Below are 27,392 nucleotides of genomic sequence, written 5' to 3'. Positions count from 1 at the left end.
AACAGCAATCATTTTACGCACATGAAATTTGTAGCTTCCATGAATGTAATTAACTTGGAAAGGATTAGAAGCTTTAGCTCAGGTTCGATATTGCTACACGTAAATGCATGTGCGGGAGTACCATATACATATGAATATGTTTTTCCAACACTGTATATACGTGGTGCGTTTTATACGTTTGCCGTAGTTCTGATTGCGACTCTTAAACTAACCTTATTAATCTAACAATTTTGGTGATGTTCGGGATCTTCTGATTTGACCTTCAAATATATAGTTGGTCACCTATTCGCTGGAGATAAAAAAGACTTATTCTATTTAATACCCAAATTACGACCAACGATCGAAGTAAGCCTCTCTCTGACTATTCTAAGAAAGAAAAGTCCAAACTATGTACTCCAAGTAGATAAAGCTTTATTTTGTTACCTCAACCTAATTATAATTATTTGACTTGTCTAAATAAATGCTAAATCGATCCCACGTAAACTTGGTAGAAGAGCTTAGCATTTGGAATTATCTGATCAAATGATGCATGTGACGCATGCATTTATGTATGCACATGTGTGTTTACCGCGTAGCACAAGAAATTTAAGAAGAAAATTAAAGAAGCAATCAACGCAGCTTCGTTGGAACTAGTCGTTTGTTCCATAAGTACATTCATATGCATGGAATAGGTTGCATGCATGGGGCTATAAATAGCCTAGCAGAGCTGCTCCCAAAAGCCACACATTCCGAAAAAAGCTCATAGCAAATTAAAGTGCTTCTGATCTCCTCTTTCTCTTTCCTTCTAAAATGATGGGCGTTCTTAAGGTTTCCATGATGCAAGTGTTAGGTTTTGTTCTATTGTTTGGTGCCCTAGCTAGCCCCACTTGGGCCAAGGTTCATCACCATACCTTCGTTGTAAGTGTACCTTCACAATTACATGCATATATATATATATATATATATATAGGCCCCAAAACTATGTGATTATTATGTTAGTTACTATATATGGAGAGGATTAATTGCATCATTTTGTATTGATAGAGGCATTAGCTTGTCACTACGCATATGACGTAGATAAACAAAGTATTGTAGCACACGTTAAATATAAAATATTTAAACACTATGTTTTAGCAATTTAAACTTTTTGGTGTAACTGATCGTTTCATATCGTATTTCCTATCTTCTAATAAAAGGTTATGTGTCTAAATCTCACTTAATTAATCATAGGGTAGTGTAATTTGTTCTGCTAACGCTTGAAGGGAGCTAGAAAATTCTACAGATTAATTTAGTTTGGCTCCAGTAAAGCCGTTGATCTCTCCATTTTAGAAACATATGATTGATCAGTATTCTATATTGTACCTGGACCAAAGTAATATCATATCACACCTACTTTCTAGTTTACCTACCAAGTTCACATTTTAGCTCATTAATTAATCTGAACGTCATTGTTAACTTTTCCTTTACCAACTCCCGCGTTATTGGTTCTTACTATGAATTTGGTACATGCACCTAAATAAAAATCAAATAAAATCATTAAATAATGCCATCACAAGACTCATTCGACATAAACTAGCTAGCTAAGGCAAGTTGCAGAGAGAAAAAAATTGGCATTTATTTGGACTATTTCTAGCTTCGATTAATACATATTTACTTTGAAATATAATAATATAAATAATTCATGATATTTGACCTTTTGTTTGCAAATATTCTCGTTACAGATAGAAGAAACCAACTACACTCGGCTCTGCCGCACAAAGAGCATCTTAACTGTTAACGGTCAATTCCCGGGGCCGACCATCTACGCGCGCAACGGAGATACGGTCATCGTCAAGGTGTACAACCGTGCAAGCTACAATATCACCCTCCACTGGTACTACGAAAAAAAAAAATTTCCATTAAATATTATTTACTCAATTTCGTAAAGTAAGGTTAATTTTGCTTAAATGTACTAATTGATTTACTTACTTGTTATTTTGTGGCAATCGTGTTTCGTAAATTACAAAGGCATGGAGTCGACGAGCCAAGAAACCCGTGGTCGGACGGTCCGGAGTACATCACGCAGTGCCCGATCCAGCCGGGAGGCAACTTCACGCAGCGGATCGACCTCACCGAGGAGGAAGGCACCCTTTGGTGGCACGCCCACAGCGACTGGGATCGCGCCACCCTCTACGGAGCCATTGTGATTCACCCCGCGCGCGGAACCACCTTCCCTTTCCCCAAGCCTCACAAGGAGATCCCCATCCTTCTCGGTACGCTCCTTTAAGGTTTTTTTTTTTTTTTTCCTCAATTTCGACCATTACAAATTATAAAGCTTCTATTTTTTTTAGCAGTGAAATATTGACGTGAAATTTTTATTGAAAATGAGAAGATCGTTGATACTGTTTTCAGCAATTCTAGTCAAACAAAATTAAGCAGCTCACCGTCTCTTCTTTTTTTTTTTGTTTTTTTTTTTCTGCCCCCTTAATTCGTACGTGATGCTGCAGGAGAGTGGTGGATTGCCAACGTGAGCCAAGTCCTGGCCAACCTCATTCAGACCGGCGCCGACGCTCAAATCTCTGATGCCTACACCATCAACGGCCAGCCTGGGGATTTCTATCCATGCTCCCGAAAAGGTAATAGTTTAAGTAGTGAAGGACAGACTAATAAATTATATGACGAGGACGGAGCCTTCGCGGCATAGTTTATTTGCCGGAATTTTTCCGGCCACAACTCATCTCATCTCATCCTTTCATGTGCATGCAGATACCTTCAAAGTCCTAGTGGAGTACGGCAAAACCTACCTCCTCCGCGTGATCAACGCCGCGATCAACAACGAGCTCTTCTTCGCGGTGGCCGGCCACAAGCTCACCGTGGTCGGCACCGACGCCAGCTACACCAAGCCCTTCACCACCGACTTCATCATGATCACCCCGGGCCAAACCTTCGACGTCCTCCTCGAAGCCAACAACCCGGCCGGCGCCGACCCCTCGGCCCCCTGCCGCTTCTACATGGCGGCGCGCTCCTACTCTGGCGCAAAGAACGTCAGCTTCGACAACACGACCGCCACCGCCATCTTAGAATACACCTCTAGCGCCTCCGCACCTGCCGTGCCGCCGCAGCTCCCGTACCTCCCCGGGTACAACGACACCAACGCAGCGACCGTATTCACCGCGGGGCTGCGGTCGCTCGCCAGCAAGGAGCACCCGGTCGACGTGCCGCAGACGATCGACCAGCGGATCATCATAACGGTCTCGGTCAACCTGCTGACGTGCCCCGGCGGCACGTGCTCGGGGCCCGGCAAGAACCGCCTGGCGGCGAGCCTGAACAACGACAGCTTCCAAAACCCCCCGATCGACATCCTCGGGGCGTACTACCACAGCATCGCCGGAGACTACGGGACCGACTTCCCCAACCGCCCGCCGTCCTACTTCAACTTCACCGCCGACATGATTCCGCAGAACATGGTGTTCACGAAGAGGAACACGGAGGTGAAGGTGTTGGAGTACAACACGAGCGTGGAGGTGGTGTTCCAGGGGACGAATTTATTGGCCGGGGAGAACCACCCCATGCACCTGCACGGGTTCAGCTTCTACGTGGTGGGGAGAGGGTTCGGGAACTACGACGAGAAGAAAGATCCCCTGGGGTACAATTTGGTGGACCCGGCGTACGAGAACACCCTCGGCGTGCCACGCAACGGCTGGGCCGCAATCCGCTTCAGGGCGGCTAACCCTGGTGAGTTTGTTCCCACGTCTTTTTCTTCTGCTTTGATTTTCCGGTCCTTCCTTTCCTGCACTTGAATTTTTATAGACCGGACCACAAAATACCTTTTTAAAATACATCCAAAAGTGAACAAAAAAATTGTACACATCTGCACAATTTTTTAAATGTTTTTTAAAATAATTAAACACTAAAAAAATAAATCGATAAAATTAGTGTGAAGATATATATTGGCCAAATTAATTAATACCTCACTCGTATTTATTTGAACTATCAAGTTTTAAATTTTTATTCATAATATGACTCTATTTTATATAAAAAATTATACATGCACATAGTTATCTGAACTTTGAGACACAAATAAATACGAGTGAGGTATTAATTAATTTGGCCAATATATATCTTCACACTAATTTTATCGATTTATTTTTTTATTCATAATATGACTCTATTTTATATAAAAAATTATACATGCACATAGTTATCTGAACTTTGAGACACAAATAACGCTTTTTTCATTACGTGTTTGTTTTGTTTTGTTTTAGGTGTTTGGTTCATGCACTGTCACTTGGACCGTCACCTCACCTGGGGAATGGACACAGCTTTTATAGTGAAAAATGGGAAAGGCCCCCAGGAACGTTTGTTGCCACCTCCTCCGGATATGCCTCCATGCTAAGAAGATCAAACAAGGACTCTATACATAGAGTTGAATACAAACATTGCTTAACTCAATTGTAAACATAATCGAGTTGAATATGAAAGTATAGAATAGAATAATAAATGGGAGGGGAACTGCTCCCTAGAGTTGGTTAAGGAATTTTACTACTGATGTTGTTGTTGTAATTTACAATTGGTTTATTTGTTTGTTAATTTGTAAAACGTTTTACCTCAGAAATTGAATAAATAAATTAAGAATTTTTTACAATCTTAGTTTCTCTCTTTTCTTTTCTTTTCTTTTTTAAAAGACATATTTTAGTAGTTCTTTCATATGTTTAGGTCAGTACATGACCGAGTTGAGACTTGAGAGTTAAGCCATTTGGATTAGTTGGGATTGAGACTAATGTTGGATTTTTCAAACCCGGTGTTAATTAATGTTGAATATATACTTTGGACGGGTTCAATTAATTGGAACCCAACTGCCGAACCCGGTGACTGGACCTGGACCAGTAAAGTTTGAGAATCTTATCTATTATCTATGTACGGTTCCACCGACACTTACAGCAATAACATTATTTAGCAGATCATTCGAAATAAGCATAAAATGAGATTTCGAGCTAACATTAGTTGCAGCATATTTAATTTGGTACTTCCAAATTTTATTGTTCAAAGAAGTTGTTAAAAATATATCATTATGGTTTTTCTCCTAACATCTACGTTTGGCAAAGAATTTGGTGGTTGATACCCGAAGTCCCAAGTTCGAATCCTAATTGATTTACATTTCTAGCTAAATTTATTTCTAAATAAAAAAATAAAAAGGGTAGCATGCTACCTATCTCTTAAAAAAAAAAAAAAAACATCTACGTTTGTATATAATACCATCAAACAATATTTTGTCCTATAAAAGAGTTAAATATTTTTATTTTTTTTTTAAGAGAGAAAATAGTAAACTAACTAGTTTTGTTTATTTTTTTAAAAAAACTAAATTTAACTAAAAATGTGAAGTATCAAAACTTCAAATTTAGAACCTTAGGAACTAGGGGCAAGAATCACAGGCACGAAAAATAATAATAAAAAAAGGTTTAAAAGGAGAAGAGGGGGTAATATACGCACATGTCATTCCATCTCCGTTCTATATTTCCTACCAAACTAGAGGGTCAGGATCGTATATGGCTCGGATCCGACGGCCAAGATGATAAACGAGCGACGATTTCGGGTTGACTCGTGTAGCGGGTTCAGATCCGAACTCGTTACTATAAAATGTATTTCCCTTGGCGCCGAAACGTTATCCCCTCTTTTCGCTTCCGACGGTGGGAGAGCAACGAAGAGAAATGGCGATCGCGATCGTCCTCTCACCTCTCGTCCCTAATCCTCGTCCAAACCCTAACCCTAGATCTCTACCTCTCACCTCCCACATTGGAGCGTCGGATACGCAGAGAAAATGGCGGATCGGAGCTGCTTCTGCTGCTCCGGGAGTCGACCTTAAGGCTCTCGAAGCAGCGATTGAGAAGGTCTCTTTGATTTCCCTAAAATTCTCGTCCGTGATCAACTTTGGATTTGATCATTTTCATTTATTGTTCCAAATATCATCTAATTGTTGAGTAGTTTTTAGACTCAGGCCTTCGATATCTCATGCTCCTGTAAAGATCAATCGACAAAGTTTTTTTTTTCTCAATTGTAGGCACGGATCAAACATACTATAAGTACTGGATTTGTTGGTTTCATGTCAAATAACAATTTTGGCCACTCAATGTTTTGATAAGGAATGTATGTAGCCGAGCTAGCTCACTTCCTGTAGAAGTTTTTGTTTTTTTCTTTTATAGATGAACGAGTGTTGTCGTTATGTGTCATCCCAATGCTTGTTAACATTGACGAGATACTCTGGGTCTGTATTATTGTTAACTATTAGCATCACCATAATTAGCCATGAATATTTATAGATTTTGACAGAACGCCCTTATTAGCATACCCCCTACAAGAATGACTGCATCCTGCTTGGTCCATCTTTGGTCTTATACTAATGCTTTCTTTGTTAATTTGGTCAGAGTTTCTTGAGAGTGCAGAGATAGTTCTATCCTTGTGTTTGTTTAAATGCATGCTTTTTATGAATATATTTCAATCTATAGATGATTAAGCAAATGCTGTGGCATAATGCAATGGACATGACTTTGACTATGATTTTTCTGATTCAGAAGGACAGCGATGCTGTAAAAGAGACCCTTAATCAACTAAGCAAACTTGGTTGGGCCAAGAAATGGAGTTCCCAGCCATATGTATCACGCCGTATGGTTAGTCCACCATTCTGGAGAAGTGTGGGGCAAATATCATGTATACCAATCACTAATACAAACTTGTTGTTTATTTAATCTGCTCGGGTAGATACAATTGTTAGTACTAATGCTTTTCTGGAAATGAATACAGACATCTTTGCGGGAGTTGACTACCCTTGGAATAAAAAATGCAGAGAACCTTGCAATTCCAAGTGTGAGGAATGATGTAAGCCCTCTCACGCAGTTTGTTTACTGTTGTATGCTCCTGTTTCTTATCTTGCATTATTTTGAAAGCATGTTCTTCTGTTTTAATGGGCAACAGCATCATAAGTATAGTACAAATAGCAGAGCCATCTTAATGGCAGAACTCCATAAGTATCCAGCAACATTGCATTTTCAGTGAGACAGAAAGAGCAGCAGAAACAGTTGGAAGATACGATATTAGCCTACTACATTTTGTATTACGCTCAGACTAGTTACTGCTCTCCAAAAGGGTGTTGCTTCTTTTTTTTGAGATGACGGTAATTTATAGGGTTTGGAATTGGAACTTCTCCTCTTTTTGTGGAAAGTGTAGTATATCTACATCTGCAAGTTCAAATCTTAATTAGTTCGCATGGGAAACTCTTGGAGAAGAAAATTTCTACTTCAACAAATCTACCAGAATATCCTATGTCTGAAAATTTTCTTATATTGCTGGCAGTTTCCATGACTATACATAGTTATGTATATATATTTTGCTTAAATGTTATAACAGCATGGGTTTGATCAAACAAAATTCTTAAATGGAAATGCATACTCACAAAAACTGACCAGTTGTTATGAGTCTGTCATATAATTCTCTTAAAATTGGTTTTGAATTCTCACAAAAGTGATGTCAGGATAAGGTGTAGCTAGCCATGAGAAGAGTTGGTCCTGCTGGAGAGCCATCATATTGTTCAAATATTGGCTCATGTAACTTAAACGTAGTCCTCCGGACTAAAGATGTATATAGTGTCCTGTTAAAGGAGAAGAACTGTAACTTCTTTATTTACTTAGTTAAATTCATTTTTGAGGCAAAATGTTCCCTAAAAAATGTAGGCAGATTGTCTATGTTTCAAGGTCTATCGAGACCTTGATCAGGTTACTTAGCTTCTTACTTTCCCTTATTATGATGACTTTTATCTCTTTTACTCATTAAGTTTTATTCTAGTGATGCAGGCAGCATTTTTATTTACGGTAGTTGGAACCACAGGATTCTTGGGTGTCATTGCTGGCCAACTTCCTGGGGTACATCTTTTAACTCTCTCTTCAACTATGTTAAAGAGCTTCAAATTTTATTAATCTACTTATTGGTCTTGAGGAAGAAGATGAGTGTTTCCTACCGGTTGTCATTTGCATAATAATCAAGTATAAGCATATATACTAAATTGAATTGCTAATGGTGTTCTTCTTACGGGTTACTGATGGATTAGTATTCAAAAATATTTGTCTCTGGTCAAGGAATTATGCTTTTAGTTACTATAAAAGATAATACAGTGTCTCCGCGTTAACTCATGCTACAAGCCGGTTTTCATACTTGTATGGCATCACACATTGTAACATTGTAAAATTGAATACTTTAGTGTTTGGCTTTGTCAAGTTCAGGGATTTAGTCTTTCGCAAGGCCTCACTATTTACTGGCCAACTCGTGCAATATGCAGGACTGGGGTTTCTTCGTGCCATACTTACTTGGAAGTATTTCACTTATAGTGCTGGCTATTGGGAGCATATCTCCTGGGTATCTTTCATCTCTTTGTCAGTTTTTGTTTTTTGTTCTTTGTTCTTTTCTTTTTTCTTTTTTGAATGGTGAGGAGATGCAGGGTGATTCCCTATACCAAAACAGTTATCTCTTTGTCATCTGAATAATAGTGTTTCAATAACAGCTATGCAATTTTGTTTTGATTATGCTACATTCAAACAGGTGCATTCCTCTTACAATATATATGATCTGTACTCTTCTGGATATAAATGAAAGAAACACAGAAACACCTAGGCACTTGGATAACAAAAGGTGTTTTCAGAGAGAAGAAAAAAAGACAAGTAAATTAGCAGACTCAACCTGAGCATATTTTAAACCTGCAGAGGAAAGATCCAAATGACATGGAAAGTTTACTAGTTGCTTAGTTCAGTTATGTTGTTAAAGTGGGCTCAACTCAACATATAAAATAATAGGAGAAAAAAAAAGAGAAGTTATATGCCTTTACTAATATAACGACGTGATATTTAGATTCAGACATTGTTATAACCTGAACTGTACACACTCTTAAAATTTGTGTACATGACGTAGGTAATTAAAAAACAAGGGAAAAAAAGAAAGAGAAAATTTACCCTCATCATGAGGCATTTATACATGTCAAAGAAGTTCCATATGATAGATCTATAGGCTATATCCAAGGAACGAGCAGTATCTAATCATAGACAACCCTTGTCTCGTTTTGGATTATTATGTTGTTGGTGGGGAGGGGGATATCATAGTGTTACTGCTGTTAGGTTTGCAAAAGAAGGGATACTTTGGAATCCTCCTTGTATAAAATATGTAAAAAAAGTCATCTAGGCTTGGGTAATTGGCAGAAGCTCTTTATGCTTTCCAAAGTAAGATTAGGACAAACATATATCATGTTGTATTCTGTTTTATGAATTATGTGCATTTGCAGTCTACTTCAGGCCGCAATTGGTGGATTTTCTTCGTTCTTCCCTGATTACCAAGAGAGAATTGCAAGACATGAAGCTGCTCATTTTTTGGGTATATTTTCTTTTCTTTTGTGTAGAATTTTACCAGATGCGACTGTCAGCACACTTAGAAAATATTTTAATGTCAGTGGCCTACTTGATTGGCCTTCCTATCTTGGGATATTCTCTGGATATTGGAAAAGAACATGTCAATTTGGTTGATGAGAGGTTGCAAGAGCTAATATACAGTGGTCAGCTTGATGATAAGGAGCTGGACAGGTATTTCTGCACCGCCAATATTAAAACATTGATTCACTCGCTTTTATTAATTCTTTTTATTCATAGGAGATCTGCTGCTGGAGTGTTACCAGTGAGCTTGGCTTTTTTCTTTTTTCTTTTTTTTCAAAGTATACATAGGCAAAAGTTCTTAGACTAGAATCTGTTGCAAGTCATATTTAGTAATTGGGCCTGTGTAAAAGGCAGCAAATGAACTGCACTAGTTGGACTGTTTACAATTAATTGTGAGACTCTCTCCAGATTGGCTGTTGTGTCAATGGCTGGATTGGCTGCAGAAGGTCTGAAATATGATAAAGTCGTTGGCCAATCAGCAGATCTTTTCACCCTTCAGGTACTTCATCGATTTACCTAACTCATCCAATAATTTAAATTTTCATACATGCAAATAGTTCAACACAGCTCTTTGATCAGAAAAGTTCTGGGGCCTTGACTTTGATGTGATCTCTTTCTTTTCTATCCATGCAGAGATTTATAAACAGGAGCAAGCCGCAGCTAAGCAAAGAGCAGCAGCAGAGCCTTACCAGATGGGCAGTAAGTTTCTCATCCTCTGTGGTTTCATAGCTTATCAATTGTGCTTAGATTTAATTTCTTAAAGAAATCGAATGCAGGTATTGTTTGCCTGTTCACTTTTGAAGAACAATGCAGCCACCCACGAAGCCCTCATGTCGGCAATGTCGAAGAAGGCTAGTGTTTTGGAGTGTATCCAGGCAATTGAGAATGCTGCTTAGAGTTTGCTTCTTTCATCTTAACAAATACAAACGCCGCTGTGGCACCTCTGTCGTGTATTGTTTACACTCTCAAAGACCGACTGTCGTCTTAACTGTTTTTGGTGAGGGAACTCGGAAACGCTTGTCGATATCTTACGTATTATTGTTTCTGAGAAAAAAATGAAATGCATGTTCCTTGTCTTTTTGTTATTATTGCTGTTCTGCTAGAAAATTGTTTTAACTATGCAGGTATCGCGCACAATTTTTGGCCGTCGTTGCTTTCCACACTAACTGTAAAAGCAAGCCAGCAGCAGTGCTGTATCAGGTTGGGGATACAAAGGGTTGGGAGGCTTTAAAGAAATCTCACCGTTAGGATTGATGGGGTTTATAATTTACACCCGAGAGGTAGTGCATGTACATTTAACATTTACAGGTTTCTAGGTACTGTTTGGATGTATGAATATCTTACTCGGCATATTTTTTGATTTATTTAAAAAGTATGTAGTATTTAGTAGATAAAAATTATTATCGAATATTTAAAATGAGTATTATATTTGGCTTTTTAAGTTATTTTTGGCTACAAGATAAATCACCTTCAAGAAAAAAAAAAATGCTATCATATCAAATCATAAATGTTAGCACTTTTCATTAAGCAAAAAAAAAAAATCAAACGATGAAACGACTAATTTTCAATCACACACATAATTTTTTTCTTTTATACGGAATAGATTATTATGAAATATTTTATTTCGACATCCAAACAAGGTCCGAAAGGGGTTAAATTAAACTTGTCACTGGTTTCATGGCGAAATTGCAATTAGATCACATTTATTTTATTTTCATTCAATAAGTTTAGGGTTTTTACAAAATTTAAAAATGATAAACTTAAATAGTTTGAGTACGGAAATGCTACTTATGTACCCAAAATAAAGTATAATTCTGACACTCAACCCACGGGAGGATTTAAACAATTTTTTTGGATTTGTAATCTTAAATAAATAGAAATATGCTAGTACATATGTATGAAAAAATAGATATGTACGGTTTTCTCCCACTTTTGGATATGCATGACATTTTTGGGTTTGAGATTTGGGTACTCGTTGGTATAATGATCACACAAGAGGAAGTCAATGTCAATTAGGAGAAAAATAGTAGTTATTTTTGTTTTTTTGGAAGCTACTTAAACGAGTCATTGTCAAATGGCCAAAATAATTTCACAAGATGAAATAAAGAGAAAAACAAAAAAATACATACATACACTACTATACTCTGTTTCTACGTATGAGAGGCGAGGATCTAATACGTCGACGACGAAGGTATAACGGTAATAATAAACTATAAAACGAAAGAGAGCCAAAAAAAAAAAAAAAAAAAAAAAAAAAAAAAACACAAACAAAAGCGAAATATATATATCCCATTTCGTCTTCGAGCATTTTGTTCTTCTACCCTTGTTCTCTCTCTTCTTCGTCTTCTCCTCTTTCTCTCTCTCTCTCTCTCTCTCTCTCTCTCATCCTTCGTCGTCTCCCGCGCGCGTCGCACGAAGCCCCCCGATCCCCCAGAGCTCCACCGACGCGATGATGGAGGATCTGGGCATCGAAGCCAAGGATGCCGCCGTGCGCGAGGTGGCGAAGCTCCTCCCCCTCCCGGAGCTCCTCGCCTCCATCTCCACCATCAAATCCGACTACCTCTCTCGTCAACAGGTGCGCGCCTCAAATCCCCAAGATCTATCTCCAATTCCCGTTTCTTTTTCGTATTAATCAAGCGCTAGATCGTGGAGATCGACGTGATCTTAGATATTGTCGATCTAATGACGCAATTGAGATCTTGATCACTGGAAACGTGCAAGAATTTTCTTGATAGGCTATTTGATATCAGGAATTAGGGTTTCGGTTAATTAGGTTGGTCCTGCTCGATTTCTTTATCATCTAAGAATTCCTGTAAGCTGCAATACTTAAACTTTAGAATGAGGTCCAATGAGATAGTCCCTTTCTTTATTTTGACCTTTTTAGATGCTTGTTGTCATCAGTGTCCTACTGGTTTTGTCCTACTGGTTTTGGTTGTATGGTGAAGAGACCTAGCAGTTTTGTAATGCAATTCCTAATCGACAATATGTTGAAAGAGATGGCCAGGCCAATTTGAGAGCCATATTTTCAGGATCGACGCCCGTAATCACTATTTTCTTGAGGTCAACTTTGGAAGATTGATGGCGTAATTCATTATCAATTAAGGTTTTGGTTAATTCAATTCACGTATAGCTAGGTTCTACCCAATTTCTTTATCGTCGAGAATTAGTTATAGGCTACAAATACTTCTAACTTTAGAGTGAGTCCTCGGGAGATTTAATATGTTTTGCAGTTCTTTTTCTTTTCTTTTCTCTTGTTAGACACCTATCGTTTTCAATGCCTGTATTCTGTTGATTGTATGATCAAGAAATGTTGCAGTTTTCTAATGAAAATCCTAATCAACATTATGTTGGAAAAAATGGGCAGATGAATTGAAAATTTGAGAGATCAATGTACTTATATTAGCGTTGATCCAATGAACAGTTGGGATCTTGAACTTGTATAACTGTTTGCTCGAGATCATATTGGAAGATAGATGGCAAGATTTGATATCAGGAATTAGGGTTTGAGTTCAGTTCATGTATAGTAGGTACTCGGTTTCTTCACCATCAAGAACTCCTATAAGCTATTCTAGGATATTCCTTAGAATTTTTGTCTTTGCAGTTCTTTCTTACTTTCTTTTGCTCTTATTGGACGCTGATAAATCTTGATGTCCGTATATTGTTTATTGTATGATGAAGAGATGTAACAGTTTTCTAACTTAAGTTCTAATCAACATTATGCTATGGAATCTAAGGGTCTTGTTTTCTGTGATGCACTAAACTATGTACTTTTGTTGTCTTTCAGACAAATGATGCGCAACTCAGCACGATGGTTGCTGAACAGGTATATTAGCCTTGTCTTAAAATTATTGTTTTACTCTTCAGTACTCAGTTATTGATATATTCCAATCCTATTAACATCTTATGAAGACAACATGTCTTGAATGTTCCACAGTATTTGAAACTTTTCTGCTTCTGTTATATTATGGTTCTTGTTAGCACTTTTCGTTTCAAGCCTTTTCATCTAATTATCATGATGTTTGTAAATCCTACAGGTAGAACAGGCTCATGCTGGCATAGATGCGCTTGCTTTATCACAGAAAACAATAAACACACTGCGCGAAAACTTTGTAGCTATTGAAAAGTATGCTTTAAGTTTATTGTCCCGAATGGTTTCAATTTTTTGGTGAAATAAATGTTCAGGGTTACTTTTATTATTAGACAACTAATTTTTCTTATTATGATAGGATTCAATCATTTTGTGCCCATTCTGATATTATTGATCTTATGATACTGCAGGCTGTGCCAAGAATGTCAAACACTGATTGAAAATCATGACAAGATAAAACTTCTTAGCAATGCAAGAAACAACTTGAACAAAACTTTAAAGGTTGGATGGTCCTGTTGTTATCTCACTTCTCTCGTGTTTCTTCTTGTTTTGCTGCGATGATGTCGCTCGATTATATGGTCCATTACTACAAAGGTCAAACCAAAGAGTATTTGTTAATGCTGACTAGTGTTGCTAATTTGCATTTCAATTGGTGATTCCTCTATTATTTTTGTCTCTGTTGTCTATCTTGGGTGCCATTTCTTAACATGTCAATCAGTCGTAATGGTAGGACGTGGGAGGAATGATGTCTATTTCTGTTGAAGCAGCTGCCGCACGTGATTCTTTAAGTGATGACAAGGAACTGATTCACACTTATGAGGTCATTATTTTATTTTTGACTTTCAAAGTTATTGACCTTCATAGATATCTTATCAAAATTATTTATACAGTTTTATTTAATGGTTCGTCATTTCTTTGTTTTGCTCATGCTGGTTATAGAAATTAGCAGCTTTGGATGGTAAGAGGCGTTTTGCATTAGCAGCTGCTGCATCTCACAAGGAAGAGGTTGGCCGATTAAGGTCGATGGCATACTCTTTTCTCAATATTTGTTGTATTGCTTTCTTAGTCTGAGTTATAGAATTTGCTGGCAATGTATCATTTGCTCTGAGCCATACTTTTTAGTTTTTCCAGGAATGGAAGTTAGAAAAGAAACAGCTTTTTAATATGTTACTATAGACTATGAAACTTACGTAGAGAAAAACAGATTAGATTTTTCTCAAATCTTATCATTCCCTAAATTACTATGGTATTTACTAGTTAGTAGCAACACATCTTTCATGCTTAGTTTTGCAAGCTTTTTCTGCAAGCTCATATGCTTTTTATGCATGCTTTCATCCTTGTGAGTATGTTCACGACTAGCATTGAATAGAAACATCATCTTCAACTGTGCCTGTTTCTATGTAAATACATCTATCTATCTACTTCTTATCATCAATATAGTATCTTTTGCTAATGCAACTTTATTTCTATGCCTTTACATAGTATGCTTCCTCATAGCAAACCATCTCGCATCATGTCTGTCTTACCACCCATTGGACTTAATATGATGAAAAGCCAAACACAAGCTTAAGCTCTTGATTTTGGCTGTTTTTTTTTTGGCTAAATTACAGAAAACCCCCCTGTAATAACCCGCTTTTTCACTTTCCCCCCCTAACATTTAAAAACCTACACTTTGCCCCCTTGTAAAATGAAAAATATGCACTTCACCCCTACCGTTAGGGGTTCTGTTAAAAAATATTTTTTTATACCGAAAATACCCCTCTGCCTCTTCTCTGATGCTTCGCTCCCTCCGGCTCACCGCTTCGCCGCCTCGCCGCCTCGCCGTCCTCCACTGCTTCGCCCTCGCCCACATCCCTTTCGTCCTCCTCCGCCACCTCGCCTTCGCCCTCGTTGTCCCTGCCTACCTCTCCATCAACACCCATCTTAGCATCCTCCCTACTGTCGCCAAAATCGATGGGCGGCGACGGTGTAGGAGGAGAAGGGGAGCAGGTGGAGAAGAAATTGGAGAGGAATCGTGGCCGATTGAGGTGGAAATAGCGGCGGATCGAAGGGGCGGCTGAGGAAGCTCAGGAAGAAGACAACAATGGCGAGGGGCAAAATGGTCATTTTACACACCGTGACCCCCCTGTGAACATTTTTTATTTTATAAGGGGGCAAAGTGTAGGTTTTTAAATGTCAGGGGGGGAAAGTGAAAAAGCGGGTTATTACAGGGGGGTTTTCTGTAATTTAGCCTCTTTTTTTTTTTCTGTTCTGTCTCAAAATTTAGTTTCATTGATCCTGTTGATGTGTTTTGGCATCTGATCAGATAGAACATTAGTTGGCAACAATATAGCTTATACATTTCTGAATTCCACTATATCATTCAAGTTGTATAATGTCTGATAGATTGAGGCAGCGCCTTTAGGGTTCATGTTGCTATGCCTATTTACTATCCTATTCTATCTTTGATGCTTGTTTCATGAACATGACCTAATCTGCTGCTGCTTTTTGATATGATATTTGGAAACAACTTATTACTATTATACTGATTATTTCTCTGGTTTAATCTTAGAGAATACTTTGAAGATGTGGATCGAACTTGGGAAACATTTGAAAAGACATTGTGGGATCACGTTTCGAACTTTTTTAAACTGGCTAAAGAAAGGTATTATCTTGTTCTCATACTATCTATTATGTATTCAGCATTTAACAAGTACTTATCATCACTCTTAAGCTTTCCTCTGCTTAGCTTTTTTTCTTTTTTCGTTTCCTACTTTCGATGTGTTATAGTGATGCCATATTGTCAATTTAGTCTGCTTTATTATTTAATTACTAGATCCTTACTATGGTAAAGGGGGAAAGGCATGATTTTGATTATCCAACTTCACTTAATTCTCAATTATAATCAGTTTGTGCGTGCTTTAATGCTTAATTTCCTAACATTACATAAATAGCTTGCTCTAAATATTTTCATTTTCTTGTGGAAAAAGCGAAAATGTGATAATTTTGTATCTGATTAGCTGTTGCAAACTATATAACAAATTCTTTTGATTTTTTTTTGGCCTCATTCAGGAAAGAAGAGCAGGTTTAAGTTGGAAATGGTGCCTCATATTCTTGATTAGTAGTTAGGAGTTCGTAGTGTTAACTATCAAGACAAAACATAAGATGATAGGAAAAAACATCGCCTATGGGGCATTTTAAGAAAATTTACTGAATTAGGTAACCATATTTCATATGATTGACGAAGGCTACCAGGCATAACAGCATCATGACACTAAAGAAGATGAAATCATTGAATGAATGAGATTTTTTCCTGTTGAATCCTGTTAGTCTCGATATATAGTTGCCATTAGAAGACGGGATACAAGATTTTGAAACAGCTGCATCATCATTGTGAAAAGATTTTGGCTGCTCAATGGGTAGTTTAGATTAGTTGTCCTTTTAGGCCATTTTTGGGGGCTTTTATAAAATAAATTGAGAGAGAGAAGGTCTGCACTGTTGTATGAAATTTTTGAAATGGTTTGATATCTGCTAATTGTAGTAGTTTAATCATGATGTTTTCTACTGATTGGAGCCATATATACCTTTTATTTTCTGCAAAATTCTTCTCATAATCTCTTTTTCTGTTTTTGTAGCCCACAAACACTGGTGCGAGCTTTAAGGTATGATGCATTCTTTAGATTCCATGTCTGTACCTTCATTTTTTAGTTGTAGATTATTTAAACTTTTTGTTAAACATTTCTTTCTTCCACTGATCTTTCAGATTTCTAAGATTAGATTTGAACCGTTTGATAATTGAAATGTATTGAAGTGGCTTTTTACATAAAATGAAACTGCAATCCGCTTGCTTCTTATTTTGGTGGTTATAGCATTGTAACAACAAAAGCATCAAGTCCACTATGCAAAAACATATCTCTAGACACTATCAATTATCATTTTGTAATACAAATGAGGTGCAACTTGGTTTAGTCTATGAGTTGGTTTCATGGAAAAAAAACTTCTGTTTAGTGGGAGCAGTGTGCACTAGGGCACCTTCTTTAAGGTGATGGTTTGTTTCTTCCTCATTCTTGTTCTGTTCCTTATCTTTTAATTGAATCCATTGTTTCTCATTTTCTTGCTCTCACCCTATACCCTACTCTATTTTGTTTTTTCACTTCCCTCTTTTTATCTCTTTGATTCAAGTGCAAGCTTTTGTTATGCATTTGTGATCCAAATGATCATTCTTTATCTGTTTTGCTGATCTCCATGCTGTATTAATGCAACATAACTCTGGCACATTTATTTGTCACGCCCAGCTTATACGTGTTCCACTTTTCGTTCTTTTTCCTCTTCTTTTCTATCTTGTTGATTCTTCAACTGACTATACCACTGATGAAGTCCTAATAATCCTGTACAGATTTTTCATGTAAAATACACATGCTATTGCTACCTGGTGTGTCCTAACAAAAGTGAGCTGTTAGATCTATTAGTTCAGAGGGATTGGTGGATTTTATCATATTTCTCCAGCTATGCAGTACCTAAATTCTCACCAAAATATCTATTACGATCATAATAGGAAAACAAGATTGACGACCATTTTTTATTTTCTAAAATTACTTTAAAATAGTGAGAAGTATTATTTTTCCTGATTTATCAAGATGCTCGTCATGCTGCTGCAAATTCTTGCAGGCTTGTAAGTCACTGCATAATCATACCGTTCAACTATTGGAGTGTTAGAGAGTGTGAGACATGCCATTTACCTATAGTGTTGCCATTTACCTATAGTGTTGCCATTTATCTATAGTGTGTAGTTTTCATGCTGCCGTTTTCTCTAGAAAGTTTAGTTTCTTCTTGCAGAGTAATTGAAATGCAAGAGATCCTAGATCAGCAACTTGCGGAGGAGGCTGCAGAGGCTGAGGGTGAGGGCACTATGTCAACAATTACAAATCCACGCAAATCTGCAAAGTATGTTATTGTTTTATTTGTCCTTGACGATTCAGTTCAACTTTTTCAGGATTGCTATTAGCTGGTGTTGTACCAATATCAAATATTTGAGTGTAAATTTTTAAAATATAAGCTGAACTATAACTTTTTAACCTCGTATTTGAAATAGAAGGAAATGGCTTGAACTCAGAAAGAAAACCCTCTATTGTCTTGAAGTAACTCTTAACTGTTTCTTATGTGAGATTGTATCTAGTAATTTTTCAACACATTAGAATGATAGGTATTAGCTATTGGCCACGTTATGATATGGCTTGCTCTTGTTTCCTGTTGTATTCCTCTTTCGAGAGTTATGGGAAATTCACTTCATCAATTACAACTTTCTTTAGTAACTTTACATCTGTTGATCATTCTATTATGTATAGATAACCATGAAGCTCTTGTTGCCAAATACATGTATAGAACTTGATACTAAAATAACTTAGATGATTACTTTATTTTTTTTCAATGATTTTTAGAGCATATTTTAAATTAACAAACCTTTTCACATGGCACCAACAACCTCAAATTTTTATACTTTGAAGTTTGATTTCTTATTATATGTCTCCAGAAATACCTTTTGTTATTTGGTGGTACCTAGTCTCTGCTTATTAGTGTATGACATTGTAGACGTGCATTTTCTATTCTTCTTTACTGTGTTTGACATTAATATGTTACAGGGTGTGTTAATATAGTTATTTAAGACTATTGCTTTCTTTAATTTATTGAGCACTTTATTTTGTCCAGATTGCTACTGTAATCTTGTTGTTTGTTGTCTTAGAAAGAAAGGATGAAAAAAAACTTGTAGGTTGATGCAATAGTTCTGGATTTATGGTCTTTTGTTTTATAGTATCTTAAATTTTCTGATCTAGTAGCATGTGCTTGGTGGCAGTTTGCACTTGCATCTTAATGTCTTGTCGTCATAAGCCAGTCCCCTTGAACTTTATTGTTGACCATTGCTGTTTTATTTTGCAGAAAAGCTTCAGTTTCAACAGCTTCACCGAGAAATGTAATGCCAGATAAGTCTAAGGGCCAGGGAAAAGGTTACAAGGACAAGTGTTATGAGTGTATTCGGAGCTCTGTTGAAGGGCGTTTTAACAAATTGCTGACCCAGGTGGGTGCTTTAAGGATGGAGTCCTGACCTCTTGTTTGCTAAGGCCTAAGAGTACCGTTACCTCTCATTTGTTGGTTGCACTTAATAATTTGTCGTTCCTTTCATGCAGCTAGTTTTTGAAGATTTGAAACTTGCTTTAGAGGAAGCCAAGGCGGTATGTTTTGCATTAATACCAGGAAATTCTTTTTTGTAGTATGTCTTTTGGTGGGCACTTAAGTGCAGTGCCTAAATTCTTTTGACAACAAAAAGTAGTTTTGAAGATTGAACTTGCTTTTCTTCTATGAGGATTCAATTTTGTAATTTTATTTGGAATAGCTCCAAGCATGATCACAAAGGTTGATTGGAAATGGCTTCGAGCCAAATTCTGAAATTTAACATGCTGATAGTAGCAAGAGCTTTCTAAAGCAGTAGCCTTTCCATTGAGATTGTGACTAATGTTTTTGGCGGATTAGCTGTAATATATTATACAGTTTCAATTGACATCAAGCTTCACCTTTGACATTCTTAATTAGAACAAATTCTGGAAACTGTTAGTTCATCAAATGCAAAACGGGTAGTTAAGTGCATGAGTTGGTTATAGATTACCTTTGACGCCACGAAGCGCTTGGTTCCTGGCATAGCTTACCAAAGCAGTGGATGTAGTAAAAGGTACACGTTTTCGATTGTTCAATTGAGTTTCCTGGTAGGTTTGTTTGACTCTATTCATAGTCTTGATCATCTAGCTTTATTATCTGATTTCGTTAGGTGGACGTTGTGATTATTTCTATAGAGCAATCCTTGTCGAGTTGTCATAGTTTTTACTAATTTGTCTTTCAAGAAATCCTTTACTTATATAATTAGCAAATATAGAACAGAATTTCTTCCTTCCTTCTCTCTTCATCAAGGTATACATCCTATCAAATGACAATTTTCAGTTTCTAATCCTGCTTAACACTATGGTCTCATTTTAGTTGTCTTGTTTTGAAGTTATGATTATGATTTATGCTGTCTATTGAAGTTAAATATATGCTCATTAATTCCATGTCTGATTGTATGATGGCACTATTGTGGTTGTGATGGTACAGATTGGTGCAGAGCTTGCTGATATATATGACTATGTGGCTCCTTGTTTTCCACCTAGGTAGGAAAACACACTGTTCCTAGTCTTTTTTTTTTCCTTTTGTTTTCCTCAAGGGGCATAATAATATAATATTTGACATTTTTCTTACTGTTTTGGACCTTCTTTCTATCAACTGTTATACATGGTATAAATGAGTTTGGAGCCATATTGTACATTTTCTAAAGTGGTTGCTTGAAACTTATAATATTATTAGAGTTTAACTTTAAGATCTGTAGATATCTCACTTATGTTAATTATCCAAAGCAAGACTTTCTAAATGGACTTGTAATAAGTGCAAGGTTCTTCTCTTTTTCTCAATTATTGTCAATTGAATATTATTTTTGTGCATTTTCTTGAGGACTATTCATATGCTCATATACATGGTTCAAACTGAATGTTCATTCAAGTAATCATATCTTCTACTTGCCCAAATTTGATGATTCCTCCTTTTTCGCAGATATGAAATTTTCCAGCTCATGGTTAATCTTTATACGGAGAGATTCATTCAAATGCTTAGACTGCTCAGTGATAGAGCAAATACTTTGACAAATATTGAAATCCTGAAGGTAATGGAGTTTGAGCAAAAGGAATGTGCCCCCTTCCTTCACTACAAATTTGGAGTATTTATGCTTGCATTTCTTTTCAACCATCTTAAAGTAGTCATGTCATATCATAGGTAACTGGTTGGGTTGTTGAATATCAAGATAATCTGATTGGCCTAGGCGTTGATGAGTCTTTAGCACAAGTTTGTTCGGAAAGTGGTGCAATGGATCCTCTTATGAATGCATACGTTGAGCGAATGCAAGCAACAACAAAGGTTGTCTTTTGTGATCTACTTGAATTTATTTGAAGTTGTTAGGGAATATAAGTAAAGATTCAGATACCTAAAATTTATTGCTTGTGTAGAAATGGTACACAAATATCCTGGAGGCTGATAAAGTACAACCACCCAAGCAAACAGAAGATGGTAAATTTTATACACCTGCGGCTGTGGATTTATTCAGAATTTTGGGAGAACAAGTTCAAATTGTGAGGGAAAATAGCACTGACGTCATGTTATACCGGATTGCTCTTGCTATTATTCAGGCAAGTATACTATTAACTATTTCTTAGGTTAGCTTGTTAGAGGGTTGCACCTTATTTCATCTGGAAGCATAGCATAAAAGATATATTTATTTTTGGTTTGCTTTTCTGGTGTTGTCAGGTGCTTCTAATACCAGAATTGACGCTTCTGCAACCTTGATTTTAAAATCTTACAGTTTCTGATTTTACTTTTTTCTTTTGTGTTTAGGTAATGCTTGATTTTCAAGCAGCTGAAAGGCAGAGGCTTGAGGAACCAGCTTCTGAAATAGGTTTGGAAGCCCTTTGTGCTATGGTATGTGGCTTTTTTAATTTCCGGAAATTTTGTAAGCTTTCTGGTTTATACAATTAATATGAGTTCCTCTTCATATTGCTTGATACCAGATTAACAACAACCTGCGCTGTTATGAGCTTTCAACCGAGCTTAGTAGCAGCACACTGGAAGCTCTGCCACAAAACTACGCTGAACAGGTTTGTACTAGTAACTAATATTTTTGGTCCTTAGCCAAAGGATTTTCCTAGTGTGTACTAGTTTTCTCCTCAAAACATGTTTTCTGCACTAGTGCTATCATAAACTAGAAATTCACAATTTTCTTTCATAGAAGTATGGGTTGCAGTTAACTTTGAATGTTGTTGTCATGTCTGCTATTTGTATAAACATATTAGTATATGTATGTTTGTGCATGCAAATAACTCTGTAAATGGAACTAGCCAAGACAATCAGTCTGGTATAGCTAAAGGAATTGGAATTTTCCTGAAACAGCAGTTTGTAGCTTCTCAACTCTTAGGGAAGCTGGTGGGATTCATCACCACTGACCTGGAAGGATAAATGGGATGATCTATGTGCAGACTTGGGAGAAAGAACAAATTAAATTGATGGAGGCATTGAGCTGCAAAAGCAAGTACTTCTATCAACACTGTTTCCAAGAAAGAGCTAAAAGAGCAATTGATTAACCCTTAATATGATAATTTGGCAACTACCAAATTATTAATAAGATGTAGTACTTAAGGGTTGGCATGGTAATTATGATGGTATAGTTCTTAATAAGATATAGTACTTAAGGGATGGAATGGCAACTATGATGGTATTGTTCTTCATGGACAAAGGAGCAATTGATTATATGAGCTGATGATCACTATCGAAAGGTTTCCCGTGGCATAGCATAAAAGCCATTGTCTTTCTCTCTAGTTTGCTACGGTAACTTCCACTTTCCTGACATGTGAGAAGCGACTTAAAGCTCATTGGCAATATGTTGCAACAGGTCCTTTTTAACATTACCATGGGATCATTCATAATTAATTGTAAAACAACAAGAATTTTGCTTCTTCTGAAGAGTTGATGGCATGTGAGGGCAGTGATGGACGGTGAGGACAATGATATACTGATATATAGATGATCAATTCAAACACTAGCTATTTTCTTGCTGCAGAAAAAATGCTTGGGAAAAAAAAGTAATTTGGTGTTTAAACTGTCACAAGGCAGCTTCCTTCATGGTTTGCATTTGCCTTATTTACTCGTTTTTGTCACAGAATAAAAATAAAAATGTTAGGCTTGCTTTACTTTTCTGGTCTACTGTGTTCCTTTTGATTTACACATTGGCTTATTTGACATGAACTTGTGCTAATTTGCAGGTTAATTTTGAAGACACTTGTAAAGGCTTCCTTGAAGTTGCCAAGGTGTCTGTCCATATGCCATAGCAGTTTTTAATTACTTCTAATTTTGTGAACTTCATCTCTCTCTCTCTCTCTCTTTCTCTCTCTCTCTCTCTCTCTCCTAACAAAAGTATAAGAGAAAATTAAGGCTGATCCTATGTTGTTAGAAGGTGTTTAAGAGTTTATTCAACTGATTAGATACATGGAAGCGAGAATAACTGTTAGATCATTTATGTGCTTGTATGGTTTTTAATCGAAGTTTCCGTACATTTCGAGTTTCTAATTCTTTTCTCCGAGGCACATTGTTCCTTGTAAGTTGATGTGCAAAGAGATAGGAGGCTCAAAAGTAAATGGTTTAAAGTGACTAAGAAAGATTTAAATACAACTTGTTTACTGGAGGAAAATAATTGACGATAGATTGGGCGGTGAAAAAGGATTCATATAGATGTTTCTCAATAATTTATTTTAAGGATACATTTAGCCAACCACCAAAGTGGATGAAGTCTGCGTTAGAGTAATCCTTTGTCATTCATATACAATGTTGGCGAAAATTCATCATTTCTCACATTTTTGAGTGTTGGATTTGTTTTCAAATGCAGGAAGCAGTCCTTCAAACTGTTAATGTTATTTTTGAAGACCCTGGTGTGCAGGAGCTACTTGCCAAACTTTACCAGAAGGGTATTCTTTCAGTAACCTTTACTATCTTAAGAGCATTTTACTTTTTCTTTGTTATATATTAATTCACATACTGTGCTAAATAAATTAGAAGACTACAAACAACCTCACTACATCCGGCCCGTTCTTTTGCAAATATATTCACTATTTGTCAGTGGGGTATGCAAACTGCACAACTTTTATGCCTTCTATTTTATTCCATCTTTGTTCATTAACCTAGTGTGGTTGGGAAACGTACATATGTGTGATTCCCGATAAAATTCTGATTTAGTCTTCGTCGTGGTATTTTATGTTTCTATTATTTCTTCTCTTCTTTTAAGTTGTGTATTTCCCTGATATCATGTAACTACCTAGAAATTTCTTTGGGATTCAAAGTTCATATCAGGAAAGGATGAATTTCTTGTGTGGATTTCTATCTATTCTGTAGCCAAACTATTTCAGGGTTACGATAGCTGTAAGACGTTCTTGGCCCCAGATTGAACAAGAAGGGCAACCCTTTAATGTTCAGATAATGTATATGTTTGTTTTTCAAGGCAATTTTAAATGCTTACTAATACAAAACTTTCTTCCTATTTTCAGATTGGCTTGAAGGATTGGTCACTGAATATTTAGTTGCAACATTTGCTGATTATTTTGCGGATGTTAAACTGTAAGCCTCCGCTCTGAGCAAAAAGGAGTTCAGTGATGCAATTTTGATGTTTTATGTAGTTGGAGATGTGTTTTATATGTGACTGCTAGTAGTTGCTTGATGATCTTTTTCCACATAGGTTGTAGTTGGAGATGTGCTTTATATGTGATTGCTAGTAGTTGCCTGATGATCTTTTTCCACATAGGTTATATACAAGGATATAAAAATATGATTTTAATCGCCATTCAGGTTTCTGGAAATTTGCATTGGCTTGCAGGATTCTTCTAATTATGATAATTCAGTCCCCTTGCGCTGGTGCAAGCCTGCAGAAGGAGTCTATCTCGTTCCCTTCATCTATCATGTTGTATTGAAACTTTACTGCCTGACATGAATATAGCACCAATTCTACAAAAAGAGAAAATTTGACGTAACACAGAGAATAAGCTTAGATTATGCCTATAAAGCCTTGATAATTTTCACCACCTACTAACTACTATTCACAAAATCACAGAATTACCATCTAGGTATAATAATGGTACTTTGACTTTGCTGTTTCTTGAAGTATCTCCTTTTGTTTCTTTAGCTACATTGAAGAAAGATCATTCAGAAGATTTGTTGAAGCTTGCCTTGAGGAAACAATTGTAGTTTATGTTGATCATCTCCTTACTCAGGTTTGCTGAACCTGCCTTTAATCTAAATGTTTGATTAGACCGGTATTATTATCCGTGTTGTTTTAATTGTTCGTCTCTGCAGAGAAGCTACATTAGAGAAGAAACAATTGAAAGAATGAGGCTAGATGAAGAAGTGCTTATGGATTTCTTTAGGGAGCACATAAATGCAACGGTAAGTACTGTGCTGTAAATGTTTTCCTTTTTTTTTCCCCCGTGATTTCTTCTGAGATTTGTCGTTGGATGGACTAACACCATTTTAGCTAATACTTAAACACTTGAGACATTTGACATTTTGACTTAACGAGTAGTTTGCCTTGTGACGACTCCAATTTAGTAGCAATCTTTATTGATGTTATTTGCCTGGTAGTTGAAACACTTCAATTGTATTTTGCCTCTAATTTCCGTTCTGAAATGAATGACACTGTTTTTTGTTTTGTTTAATGTTGTTTGACTAAATTCTAGAGTTCATATTCTTGCCATCTCTCCGAGTTGCATCAGTGCTCAAAATCTCTTACTATTGAGTCCTACTGCAGAAAGTTGAAAACAGAGTGAGGATTCTGGCTGATCTAAGAGATTTAGCTTCAGCTGAGAGCCTGGATAGTTTTACTCTGGTCTACACAAATATTCTCGAACATCAATCGGACTGCCCAGTTAATTCCTTCACCATGCCTTTCTTTTTTTCTTTTTTTTTCTAATTCTTTTTTGGTCATTGTTTGTGATCTTCATTCATTCTATTATGGTGGGGTCTAAAGAAATTAGATCACCAGCCATCATCAATATTTATCCCATCTTCTATTGTATTCTGCAGCCTGAGGTTGTTGAAAAGCTTGTGGCATTACGAGAAGGCATACCGAGGAAGGAAGCAAAAGAGGTGAGAATTATATCAACTTCCGGGAAAACGATGCTAAATGGTATATATGTTTTGACTTCCTGTAACACATAAAGGACGTGCAAATCTTCTCATGGTATGCTATCTTTAGTAGGCTAGCACTCAGTAATCTGATTAGTTGGATGCTTTTTAATTTTGAAAATAATAGCTCGAGAAACGATAGAGATAATATGACTAATATGATGAGCAGTTATTCTTCCATCGTTAGGTAATTTGGATGTTTCGGGAAAGGTTCTTCACTGATTTTTTTCTCTGTTTGTATAGGTGGTACAAGAATGCAAAGAAATATATGAGAATTCTCTTGTGGACGGCAACCCTCCAAAGGCTGGATTTGTCTTTGGAAAAGTCAAGTGTCTCGCTGCACCGAAGGGCTCTCTGTGGAGAAAGCTTGGTTGATAACAGTTTTGAAGAGTATGTATATGGAACATTTCTGCATTTTGCTGCAATTTTGCTTCTTTTTTTTTGTGCATTCTTTTAACTAGTTTGTAAGCCCTACTTATCTCTCCTTCATCTCATCCGCGTGGAGTAATACAAAAGAGAATCCCTAGTAGCTGCAGTGACTTTTGGGCTTAATCGGAACGTGTCGTATTCGATGTAGTGTTGTAGGGTTTTTTTGGGTGAGAAGTAGAAATATTTGTGCAAATGATTTGCTGGCTCGTTGCTTGTAATTTCTTATTTATTCTTAGTTGTGTAGTTGATAACTCCCTAAGGGCTATGTTATACTATGCAAGCTAATTCGACATAGCACTCATAAGTTTATATGCTTCTACAAGTCCAAAAGAAAGAACCGACTGTCCTAGTGCAAGTGATAAAGAGCTTAGTGGTTGGTATCTGAAGTTTTATGTTTGAATTCTAGTTGAATTTATATTTTCAGCTAAATTTATTTCTAAAGAAATAAACGAAGCATACGGATGTATAATCCTATGGTCTTTTTAGTTTGGTTATATGTCAAGTTAGTTTAAGGCACCTGGGTTTCTTGATTCTGCTTGATACTGGATTCGAGACCAAGGGAGTCGATCATATAAGAAATAAGGGGCAAAAATCTATAGAGCTACGTGTGAATTTGCCCAGTTGCCATTAGCCATTGCTGAGTTCAAAATTTTGATGTATCGTAATCAACCATAGCCTCAGTTTGATATCGCTGTTTTTCTTTAATTTTTTTACACTAATTTTATGTAAGTAGATGTGTTGGAAATTATAATTGGTTAACTTATAATGTATCACATCAAGTGTTCCATCACAACATGTTAATAAAAAAGGAAAAAAAAATATTTTAAACTTAAAATTTTATTTTATTATTGTTAAGTGTACATTTTGAATGAATAGATTGCAAGCAATTTATCATTCAATTCTTC

General features: G+C 36.6%; 3 protein-coding genes across 7 annotated transcripts; all 3 read left to right on the top strand.

Moving 5' to 3' along the window:
• On the top strand, positions 738-4,600 carry LOC109711293 (putative laccase-9). The gene is made up of 6 exons (XM_020234257.1): positions 738-897; positions 1,701-1,852; positions 1,987-2,231; positions 2,466-2,594; positions 2,725-3,693; positions 4,224-4,600. The coding sequence occupies exons 1-6, from the start codon at positions 790-792 to the stop codon at positions 4,352-4,354; spliced, it is 1,734 nt and encodes a 577-aa protein (XP_020089846.1). The 5' UTR covers positions 738-789; the 3' UTR covers positions 4,355-4,600.
• On the top strand, positions 5,629-10,794 carry LOC109711162. Of its 2 annotated transcripts, XR_002216524.1 has the most exons (11): positions 5,629-5,846; positions 6,528-6,623; positions 6,757-6,831; positions 7,803-7,871; positions 8,285-8,361; positions 9,278-9,366; positions 9,443-9,572; positions 9,831-9,921; positions 10,056-10,121; positions 10,199-10,419; positions 10,547-10,794. XR_002216524.1 is itself a non-coding variant. In XM_020234084.1 (10 exons), exons 1-10 carry the CDS (start codon positions 5,667-5,669, stop codon positions 10,316-10,318), a joined length of 993 nt encoding a protein of 330 aa, XP_020089673.1. In that variant the 5' UTR covers positions 5,629-5,666; the 3' UTR covers positions 10,319-10,507. The 2 variants fall into 2 exon arrangements, 1 of the variants encoding a protein (XP_020089673.1); XM_020234084.1 differs by lacking the exon at positions 10,547-10,794 and having other exon boundaries at positions 10,199-10,507.
• LOC109711646 (exocyst complex component SEC6) lies at positions 11,728-26,809 on the top strand. 4 transcript variants are annotated; one of them, XM_020234791.1, is made up of 25 exons: positions 11,730-11,997; positions 13,207-13,245; positions 13,457-13,545; positions 13,701-13,791; positions 14,021-14,110; positions 14,230-14,309; positions 15,842-15,934; positions 16,905-16,931; positions 18,106-18,213; positions 19,204-19,342; positions 19,452-19,496; positions 20,407-20,462; positions 20,899-21,007; positions 21,118-21,258; positions 21,348-21,527; positions 21,733-21,816; positions 21,906-21,992; positions 23,154-23,198; positions 23,774-23,852; positions 24,429-24,498; positions 25,061-25,148; positions 25,231-25,320; positions 25,682-25,798; positions 25,957-26,019; positions 26,302-26,809. In XM_020234791.1, the coding sequence occupies exons 1-25, from the start codon at positions 11,872-11,874 to the stop codon at positions 26,431-26,433; spliced, it is 2,268 nt and encodes a 755-aa protein (XP_020090380.1). In that variant the 5' UTR covers positions 11,730-11,871; the 3' UTR covers positions 26,434-26,809. The 4 variants fall into 4 exon arrangements, with proteins under 4 accessions (XP_020090382.1, XP_020090380.1, XP_020090381.1 ...); XM_020234792.1 differs by lacking the exon at positions 13,457-13,545 and having other exon boundaries at positions 11,749-11,997; XM_020234794.1 differs by lacking the exons at positions 11,730-11,997; positions 13,207-13,245; positions 13,457-13,545 and having other exon boundaries at positions 14,009-14,110.

The sequence above is a fragment of the Ananas comosus genome, linkage group 6 (assembly GCF_001540865.1).
Source record: "Ananas comosus cultivar F153 linkage group 6, ASM154086v1, whole genome shotgun sequence".
Lineage (NCBI taxonomy): Eukaryota > Viridiplantae > Streptophyta > Magnoliopsida > Poales > Bromeliaceae > Ananas > Ananas comosus.
Note: the sequence above shows the minus strand (reverse complement) of the source record. Positions and strands in the feature narration are given on the sequence as shown.

Bases quoted from the DNA above. Each gene is read 5' to 3' on its own strand.
- LOC109711293 (XM_020234257.1), top strand. From the start codon at position 790: ATGATGGGCGTTCTTAAGGTTTCCATGATGCAAGTGTTAGGTTTTGTT. The intron at 2,232-2,465 runs GTACGCTCCTTT...GTGATGCTGCAG, and splicing joins GGAGATCCCCATCCTTCTCG to GAGAGTGGTGGATTGCCAAC. The intron at 2,595-2,724 runs GTAATAGTTTAA...ATGTGCATGCAG, and splicing joins CTATCCATGCTCCCGAAAAG to ATACCTTCAAAGTCCTAGTG.
- LOC109711162 (XM_020234084.1), top strand. From the start codon at position 5,667: ATGGCGATCGCGATCGTCCTCTCACCTCTCGTCCCTAATCCTCGTCCA. The intron at 9,367-9,442 runs GTATATTTTCTT...TTTTAATGTCAG, and splicing joins TGAAGCTGCTCATTTTTTGG to TGGCCTACTTGATTGGCCTT. The intron at 10,122-10,198 runs GTAAGTTTCTCA...AATCGAATGCAG, and splicing joins AGAGCCTTACCAGATGGGCA to GTATTGTTTGCCTGTTCACT.
- LOC109711646 (XM_020234791.1), top strand. From the start codon at position 11,872: ATGATGGAGGATCTGGGCATCGAAGCCAAGGATGCCGCCGTGCGCGAG. The intron at 25,799-25,956 runs GTTAATTCCTTC...TGTATTCTGCAG, and splicing joins AACATCAATCGGACTGCCCA to CCTGAGGTTGTTGAAAAGCT. The intron at 26,020-26,301 runs GTGAGAATTATA...CTGTTTGTATAG, and splicing joins CGAGGAAGGAAGCAAAAGAG to GTGGTACAAGAATGCAAAGA.